The sequence below is a fragment of the Mya arenaria genome, chromosome 17 (genome assembly GCF_026914265.1).
Source record: "Mya arenaria isolate MELC-2E11 chromosome 17, ASM2691426v1".
NCBI classification, from domain to species: domain Eukaryota; kingdom Metazoa; phylum Mollusca; class Bivalvia; order Myida; family Myidae; genus Mya; species Mya arenaria.
The window spans coordinates 51,856,677-51,867,282 of record NC_069138.1 but is presented as its reverse complement, the minus strand read 5'-3'; the positions used below and the strand labels follow the sequence as shown (position 1 = coordinate 51,867,282).

General features: G+C 33.2%; 1 protein-coding gene across 2 annotated transcripts; it reads right to left on the bottom strand.

Annotated features, from left to right (window-relative positions):
* Positions 1-3,042: 3,042 nt before the first annotated feature.
* Positions 3,043-8,215, bottom strand: LOC128222784 (orexin receptor type 2-like). Of its 2 annotated transcripts, XM_052931898.1 has the most exons (3): positions 7,274-8,215; positions 6,776-6,906; positions 3,043-3,178 (listed from the first exon to the last, which is right to left on the bottom strand). In XM_052931898.1, the coding sequence occupies exons 1-3, from the start codon at positions 8,063-8,065 to the stop codon at positions 3,136-3,138; spliced, it is 966 nt and encodes a 321-aa protein (XP_052787858.1). In that variant the 5' UTR covers positions 8,066-8,215; the 3' UTR covers positions 3,043-3,135. The 2 variants fall into 2 exon arrangements, with proteins under 2 accessions (XP_052787858.1, XP_052787857.1); XM_052931897.1 differs by lacking the exon at positions 3,043-3,178 and having other exon boundaries at positions 4,601-6,906.
* Positions 8,216-10,606: the final 2,391 nt, after the last annotated feature.

The following is a 10,606-nucleotide window of genomic DNA, read 5'->3' as shown; positions in this document are numbered from 1 at the left end:
TACTTGCCTTCGGCAAATAGTTAAATTAACAATAAAAAATATTCTCCAATTTACATTCAGTGACGCAAAAAAAATGTCTTTGTATTCATACTCAAGACATTTTCAGACTCATTTTTAAAAAGAAAAATGCGGATACAACTCTATTAATAAATTCTGCAACGGGAGTACAAAAATCGATATTAAGATAAATGAATAACAGTTACTTTTATAATCATAAGTTTTTCATATGACATACATATTAATACATACAATTAATTACTATACATGTCTGCATTTATGCAAATATTACACACATTACAATAAAGATTGAAATCACAAATACAAAACGAGTATGAAGTTAATAATATGCAGCAATGACAATTTCTATATCGACATAGACACAGTCTACCATTCAATAAGTGCCCCGATTAGATTGTAAGTGGGCAACGTTCACTGACATAGAAAAACATTGGCTACATTACTCTTGTACTTTAAGTACCCCTATTTATCGTCCCACCCAAAAGACGATAAGAATGTTGGTGGTATCTTATATAACTGGTTTCCATGGATTTTCGCAAAAAATGACTCGTTCCAAGACAAAAAATAAAAAAAATGTCAAAACGTTCAATCTGTGAGAGTGCAGCTTTAAATGAATGGCCGGTATCATATTAACACGCTTTCCGCAACCGCGCCAGTATAACGCATTTTTATTTCATCATAATCCATATGCTCCCAATGAAATAATAAAATCGTATCTCTAGCTATAAAGGTAATCTAATTTTATTTCAATAGTCGCTACACAATTTCAATTATAAAAGTTTGATATGGCTTTATTATAATGTATCATGCATAATTGACGTTCAAACTGAACACGGGCAAGTGAAATAGTTTATTCTTCACCTGCTTTGCTTTACAGTTTATAACAGTGTTCGTAAGATTGAGCTCTTCAAGCCAATCCGCGTCTGGTGTTGGTCAATGTCCGCAAAAATCGTCCAATGTGCGATTCAGGGAACGTAAGGCATATACGGGCACATAGTATAGACTTAACGATAATTAACATGTTTATACTCTTAAAAACTAGTTTTCAAATTCCAGTATATTTTGAAGATGTCTATATCTTCTTACAATATGATAAAAAAGTAACCATTTTAATAAACATTGATAGCAGCAATTTCTTTGATTATGATATATAAGAGGACCGATTCCTAAGAAAGCAATTTTTCGAAAAACTTATGCAATTATCAACTATGCAAAGTCTTGCATGAAATACAGGATATATAAGTAGATCAAATTTACAACAAATGAACAATAGAAAACAGCACACCACAATTTCATCAAGTAAAAAAGGTTTAGTTTAAAAAACTAGAATCATTATAGAAAGAGATTCAGGTAGCTGAACATGTTGAACTTTTTAAGTCAGATGTGTTTTGGAATGCATAATTTTAATGCTAATGGAGCAACTCTTCAAATACCTCAGCTAATTGTATATTGTAACAGTTTATAACATGTCTGAATGAACTGGACGTTTCCTTTCATGAATTGGCAATTTTCCATCGACCCTGTTCATTTGGCAGTTTATGGTTTCGTAATATTATTAGTATCAAATGTTTTGTCAAGTGAGACGGTATTGGCTGTACATAGTTTGATTGAGGAAGTTTTACTCTAATATATTTAAAGAAGTTGCTTACGTATGAAATGTCTAAGGTAGAATGCCATTGTTGAGTAAATTCATTTTTTTTAGTTTTTGATTTGGAGCCATCATTAATCATTAACTACTTTGAAAGCTTTGACATATACTATTTGACAGAAAAAACAAGTTCACATAAAATAGACTTAATATTTCCAATGCAGTCAGATATTACTAAGTTTTCCGAAACCAAGTCATTCAAAAGTAAAACCATTTTGGAGTTAAACTTAGTAGTAGTTTCATTGTCATTATAATTTTTTTATTATCCTTGTCCACTTTGAAATCAATCTCGTTTTAGTACGAACCTACAAAAGTAAAATACTAAAGTTAAACAAATATCATGCATAATGGTGTGATTTTTTTCATTTCGAATATATATATATATAAATTCTTAAAACTGATATGTTTACAACTATGTAGACAATTGATATGACCATCGCAAAGTCACACAAAATCGGTTATACTGATTGTAACGCTGCAACGGTTGTTAGAGTTGTAAAATGAACACGACAAATAAACCATACACACCTGCCGGATCTTGCTAGACGTTGCCAATATTTTCCTAAGACGGACCTATGACGGTGTAAGTGACAGTAGATAAGTCCATAGCATATGTTGACAATTACTACAGACCCAATGAACGTACTGGCGTATACATATCTATAGATATAAAGATAGAAAGCTCCAAATAAATCGTTTCTTTGACACATTGTCATATGAACAATAAGATTTCTGCCGTTTGATTGGATGAACAATTGAATGGTAGATCTAGCTGAGTGTCGTTAGCAGTCTTGAAAATAGTTTGCATACCGTTCAGCGACATATTTGTTTCATCACTAATGTATACAGTTTCAACACTGTAGTTTAATGAAGTAAAAACGCCAAATGTTCCAGCCAGAATCACAACACAAACAACTGTACCTTTCGAACGAAAAACGGTATTGCCATTCAAAAACGGACGACATATACATAAATATCTGTCAATTGCTATAACGGCAATCCAAAAAACTGAAAATTGAACATTGTTTTCTACTAAAAACATAAAAACCTTACACAAAAAAATCGTATGGAAGCTCATACGAAAGCAGTTCTGTGACAATCGTGAAAGGAATCAAAGTTAATGAAGTAAATAAATCCGTTGCAAAAGTGTCATTATAAAGAAGGTAGCCGAAGTCCTCTTTCTGTGATGATAGATGAATAACACCGTACAATTGCCTATAACTGTAAACAGAATAAACAATTGTGTTGTTTAGTGTCAGACAAACGTGTAGAAGGAAATATTTTATTTCTATTATTTATTATTACTTTACATTACACGACTGGAATAACATTGTATTGTCATCAAGTTTAACATACCAGGCACAGAATTGAACCCGGACATTTGTAAAGTCTTTATGTTAACTGTCGTGAAAGATTCACGATGATGATATTTATGCCCAAAAGTCAAATTGAAGAATAGCTGTGTGGCATCACGTTGCAACCGGTATCGTTTCTTTAAAGTCGCTCATCTTTCTGAATAAAAATAGTTTACACAGAATTGCATCTGAAATTACTTCTTTTATCGTTATTTTACTCAATTGTATCAAAATTGCAGAACAAAGCAAGTATAAAAAAGTATTTTGGTTTTAGTGGGATGCAAAACCACACCGGTAACGTCAAGAAAAAAATAGAATACAGTCGCATTAACCACTAGGCCATAAGAACTTTTACAAAAGTGATGGATGTTTTGACTTTTTAACAATTCATTGATAACATCACATGACCATTTCATCAAACAATCACGTAACAACGAATCGCACAAAGCTTTTATTAACGATAATGAATAGAATTGTCTATAAAGACGAGCAAAATAAAATTTGCTAATGGGTTCCTGCTATTTGTATCTTATTTTTAACACTCCAGATGATTTCGACACTTTATTTTGTCATTTAAAAAAGTGCATTTTACTAAATCTTGAGCAGATCTCATTAAAACACGCCGATGATCGTTTTGAAATATCTCGTCCTCGGGAAAGAGTCGCTCTTTACTGATAAGTCCCAAAGGTGATACATTCAACTTCCACTGCTGATAGAAGCAGATTGTTAGAGGCATTCCAATAAGACTCGATGATTTGTTATACTCTTGACGACTTTTATTGTACGCATTATAATATAGAAGCCATGGGAAAGATCTAACAGCTGTCTATGTGGGATTGATGACGAGCATTTTAAATAATTATGTAGTATTGTTTGTTTCCTGTTTCATACTTCAGGGCTTTTATTGAAAGATGCTATAATAATAAGCACAGGGGGCATCGTAAATTAAATTTACAATTATCAGCCTTGTTTAGTACTGTTTGGGGTGCTCACATACCGATTAAATCCCCAACATAATTCTTGGCTTTCACTGAAAGTTCGGAAAAAGAAGCCCTATATTTACTTAAATACGATTTTATATTGCTTTAAACTGTGTTTGTGGTTGGTTCTAGTGTGTATGATCTGCATGCTATCTAACGCCAGTTCATAGTGTGTTTTTATATATTTTCGTGTAAATAAAACCTTGACTTATTTTCAACGGTCTATGATCAAACGTGCGGAGAATTTATCAAAAGTTAAAATAGCAACACTGCATAAACTCAATTACATCCCCTTGGCGTGATGTAAAAATACGATTTCTAGAGTGTTGTAAGAATATATGTAGCCCCAAAACACAATTTAATCCAATCAGTAAATAACACCATCAATTGATTAAACTACAGTGATAACCTTCCATTTTGATAAGCTCCCATTCCCCCCAAACCTAAACCCCGCCCCAAACCGGTTACCATTTATATGTATTTTGTAAATTATAAAACATGTGTCTTGAATGTACAAAAAACACAATACAATTCATTCCAATTCAATACTTTATTACCTCCAATAATAAAGAAAATAAATAGAAAATGAGGAAAACACATACAAACGAATTGATGAATAAACGTACATAGGATGATAGGATGTATAAAAAACATTGTTAAATGATTAAATATGAAACAAATATATGAGGTGTATAATGTGATAAGTACTTTTACGAAATGAAACAGAATGTATTTGGAACGAGCGCAGGACGAATGATGTTTACAATAGACGAGAAAACATTATATTAGACTTATTTTAATATATAGTCAATAAACAGTGTACATAAGTGAGTCACGTAAGTTGCTTGAACGACTAGAATATATATTGCAATGATGTATCGAAAAAATGCTCCCAAAGAATTCGTTCCAATGGACAATCGTATCTATATTTATAAAAGTTATCTGATTTTATTCCAATCGACTCAATTCTTTCTACAATTTCAGTAATAAATATTTGATATGGCTTTATTATAAAGTCTCACGTGCGATAAACTTTTAAATTAAACAAGAGCAAATGAAAACTTTATCCTTCGCTTGCTTTCCTTAATGACAGTGCTTTTCAGCATTTCAGTATATGACAGTATTCGTATAATTTAGTTGTTCCAGCCAAACAGGTCTGGTGTTGATCAACATTCACGAAAATCGTTTAATTTTCGATAGCGAGTATGCAAGCACATAATAAAGACCAATCGATAAGTCGTTAAATAACATGTTTATACTATTTGTTTTCAAATTCCAGAAGATGTATATAGTTTCTTATAATCTATGCAATCCGATAAAAAATAACCGTTTTTAAATAAACATCGAAAGCAGCATATTTTTTTATTTCGATAGAAAATGCATTCCTTAGAAAGAACTTTTCTAAGAAGAACTTTATATATAAAATACTTGCATATTCTTGCATACAATAAAGGATACAAAAGCAAATTAAATTTACAACAAATGAACAATGTAAAACAGCTAACCACAATTTCATAAAGTCAAAACAGGTTTAGTTTAAAACAATTAAGAAGCATTAAAGAAAAAGATTTTGTAATCTGAACATATTGACCTTTTTAAGTCAAATGTGTTTTGGAATGCCTAATTTTAAGAATTATGATGGAGCAAGACTTAAATACTTCAGCTTGTTGTAAATTTGTAACAGTATATATGTATTATGAACTTAAATGACGCGAAATCTCACCCATGTCTGAACAAACTGGACGTTTCCTGTCATGAATTGGCAATTTTCCATCGACCCTGTTCATTTGGCAGTTTATGGTTTCGTTATATTGAAAATATCAAATGCTTTGTCAAGTGAGGCGGTATTGGCTGTACATAGTTTGATTGCGGACAAACTTCTTTACAAATACGTTATTAAAGGAATGCTAGAAACAAATATTAATCATGTGTGTCCGGTAAGGATAGAAAAATCTGACCCAAAGGCACGCTGCGTAATCGGTAATTCGGCAAGCCTTGTTACCTGGCAACGCAGGTGCTCTCGGGTCGGATTTTCCTATCAACACCGAGAAAACATAACAGATATTATTAATCTGGACTGTAGCGTATTAAAAACAACAATATACATATAAACACATGAGAAAAAATATGCGGCAAATCATTGCGATCGAAAACATATATTTCAGCAACAAAGACCTACTTGAGAGGGATTAGGACGTTGTAGCGTTAGTAAAGCAAACTGTATTTTAGAAATAAGAAATTAGAAGGACAACTGGCTTGCAAGCTCGCGCAACAAAACCCTATAATTCGCGACGGTTAGTAACATTGATGGCAGTATTGTAGTGAATACAAATTCCCTTTTCCCTTTTCACTCAGTATCTTTATTTCGCATGTAGTCTAGACCAGGTTATTACCTGCTGCTATTGTTCTTTATTTGTGTGTGAGTTTTTCAGTGTTAAAAACGGCATTACTAAACAATTATGAAGTCATTAAACATGTTCTTGTAGTCTTGTACCAAGTTAATATCATAAACATTCAAAATTTATAAGGATAATAGGTTGTTCTACTAGCAGCATTTGAGAAGCAGCCTTTTGATATCTTGCCTGAAATCCTTGCTCATAAAAGCATAAATAATGGGATTAGTCGCATGATTTATCAAGTATAAATAGAATACGCATAAATTAAAATCAATGAGTTCAAACGACATTAGCCATGCGGGAAGATACGTTGCTAAAAAAAGAACCGTAACAATGAATAGCATGAACGCAGTTCTCACGTTCATGAGCAATACTGACGTTCTTTCTGTTGTCAGTTTCTTATGTTTAGGTTCATTTTCTGTCGTACTTTCTTTCGCCGGGCTTGGCACACTGCTTCCTATGCATGGTGAATTTTTGCTACAAGCAACGGCTTCTCCAATTCTCTTTTTCTGAAAGAACATCATATGCATTTACCAAATAGTTGAGCACCGTTTATCAGCTAAAAAGGGTTGAAATAGGCTTACCATTCAACAATATATCACATCAAACGAAAGGAATACAATTTTGAGTCAATAGCATGCTTTGAAAATTCGTATCGGTTATGAGTTAGGTAAGTAGAGCCATTTTCTTGGAAACATTTTCATGTTTTATAGGTGAATGGATTTTCTGATATAAATTCTTAAAACTGATATGTTAACAACTATGTAGACAACTGATATGACCATAGCAAAGTCACACAAAATCGGTTATACTGATTGTAACGCTGCTACGGCTGATAGAGTTGTAAAATGAACACGACAAATAAACCATACAAACCTGCCGGATCTTGCTAGACATTGCTAATATTTTCCTAAGACGGACCCTATGACGGTGTAAGTGACAGTAGATAAGTCCATAGCATATGTTGACAATTACTACAGACACAATGAACGTACTGGCGTATACATATCTATAGATATAAAGATAGTAATCTCCAAAGAAAACGTTTGTTTGACACATTGTCCTATGAACAATAAGATTTCTGCTGCCGTTCAACCCAGCATTATTTCCACAATTTGTCGTTTGGTTGGATGAACAATTGAACGGTAGATCTAGCTGAGTGAAGTTAGCAGTCTTGAAAATATTTTGCGTACCGTTCAGCGACATGTTTGTATCATCACTAATGTATATAGTTTCAACACTGTAGTTTAATGAAGTCAAAACGCCAAATGTTCCAGCCAGAATCATAGCACAAACAACTGTACCTTTCGCACGAAAAACGGTATTGCCATTCAAAAACGGATGACATATACATAAATATCTGTCAATTGCTATAACGGCAATCAAAAAAACTGAAAATTGAACATTGTTTACTACTAAAAACATTAAAACCTTACACAAAAAATCGTATGGAAGCTCATTCGAAAACAGTTCTGCGACAATCGTGAAAGGAATCAAAGTTAATGAAGTAAATAAATCCGTTGCAGCAAGTGTCATTATAAAGAAGGTAGCCGAAGTCCTCTTTCTCTGATGATAGATGAATAACACCATACAATTGCCTATAACACCACAAAGCGTAAATGCTGAAAGCATACATGCTAAAGCTATGAATTTAGCACTTATCATCATTAGTCGAATTTTGAATCCGCAAGTTATATATAAGACGTTGTGGAGCACAAAATATTTCCAAATAAATGAGAAAAAATATTTCTAACCCTCTCTTATCTAAAGCCTTAACGGTATTCTGTTTTAATAATCAAAAAACGATGCCCTCATTGGTTGTTGTCTTACCAATGAACATATATTTGAATGTGGAACTCGACTGATTTATGCCTAGCTGCCGTTGTATAAAGTATATTGATTAGTCACACTTGTTCTGTAAGGCCAAAAGACTGAAGTCAGTAATTTATGATACTTCGGAAACGATAATTCTGATAGTGTTTTTATCGTGAAATACAGACTTAAATTCATGGTAGATCAAAATGAACATGTTGGACTGTTTTAGCGTTTGTCGTGAATAAATAACACTGCGTTTGAACTTTGGTTAAAATTCAATATAATTGATAATATCAACATTGTGAGAGAGAGGCATGTAAACCGACACACAAAATAAAATGCCTCATCTCCGCTTACTCACAATTGCTGCTGAGTATTTAAAACATAACGCGTGTGGCGAAGTTTATTATAACGTCTTCATTTGGCCCCAAACTTGCCATAGTGGAGTTGACATACAAAGACATAAACTTTTCTAAAGCTTTTATGTATTCCTTAATTAACACAAAGTATCCTTAAATGTATTTTTTAAATTCAGTCACAAATCCAGATAGTAAACAACAATCCAATTTCTTTTCGTATAAAATAAAGATTGCTCACATGTTATATCCATCATAAACTGCTACATTGTAAGTGCAGAAAGGTCCAACGTTGATTTATCTCGATCAAATATAAATAGCACGTCTTTAGATACTAAGTATCCAAGCTTGAAATGCACGGGCATTCCGAGTTACATGATATTCAGTGATAACGAAGCAGACACAGGTAGTGCGAAGGCGATGCTTATTTACGATTTAAACATTAGCACAGCAATGACGTATAGTATAGGTTTAACGTGTGAAATTTTAGTACATTATTAACGGAGCGAGTAAACCATTGTAAGAGTTACATACACAATATTTGATGCATATAGTCAAATGTAACCCTCGCGACAGTTCGCGACAACGCGGTTGACCATTCAGATTAATAAACCCAGACAGTGAGAATAATTTGTACTCACTATCAAATATTTTAACTGTAAACATAGCTAAATATTGTGTTGTTTGGTATCAGACAAACGTGTAGTAGGAACTTTTTGTTTTTATATGACTTACATAACACGGGAGAACAATATTGTATTGTCATTTAATTCAATATACCAGGCACAGAGTTGAACCCGGACATTGGTAAAGTCTTTTATGATGATGAAATTTATGCCCCAAATCAAATTGAAAAATAGCTGTATGGCATCACGGTGAAACCAGTATCGTTTCTTTAAGGTCGCTCATGTTTCAGAATAAAAAATAGTTTCCCCGGTATTGCATCTGAAAACACTTCTTTTATCATTATTTTACTCTATAACATCGAACTTGCAGAAAAAATACAATTATAGTATAAAAAAGTAGTTTGGTTTAAGTGGGTTGCAAACCCACACCGTGAGAATACAGTGGCGTTAACCACTAGGCCGTAACTTTTACAAAAGTGATGGATGTTTTGACCTTTTAACAATTCATTGATAACACCACATGATCATTTCATCAGCAATCACGCTACAACGAATCGCGCCAAGCATTTGTTAACGATAATGAAAAGTGTTATCTTCAAAGACGATGTTTGAGCAAAATAACATTTGCTAATGAGTTCCTGCTACTGGTATCTCATTTTTACAAAACTTTGGGCGGATCTCATTAAAACACACCGGTAATCGTCTTGAAATATCTCGTCCTCGGGAAAGAGTCACTGTTTACTGATAAGTCCCAAAGGTGATACATTCAACTTGTACTGTTGATAGAAGCAGATTGTTAAAGGTATTCCAATTGGAACCGGTGATTTGTAATACACTCGACGACTTTGATTGTACGCATTATATTATTAGTGCCATAGGCAAGTTCTTACAGCTGCCTATGGGGATTGATGACGAACATTATAATGAATTATGTAGTATTGCTTGTTTCCTGATTCATACTTTAGGGCTTCCATTGAAAGCTGTTGATGCACAGAGGGCATCGTAAATTAAATTTACAAATATCAGGCTTGTTTAGTACTGTATGGACGTGCTCGCATACCGTCTAAATCCCAAATAGAATTATTGGCTTTCATTGACAGTTCGGAAGCAGAAGTCCAATATTTACTGATCTTTATATTGCTTTAAACTGTGTTCATGATTAGTTCTAGTGTGTATCATCTAAATGCTATTTAACACCAGTTCATAGTGTGTTGCTATGTCATTTAATATTAATATAATGGTTCGACTTTTACCGCTGAACTAGGGAAGTCAAAGCCGTGGTCCAATAACTGTGCGGTTATGATCAACAAAGACGCATTCTTCCTATACTTGTACTGTTCATAGTATCCATATATAACGATGGCTCCAGTATGATTCAATACAGTTTAATCTAAACACTGAAATAAAACATA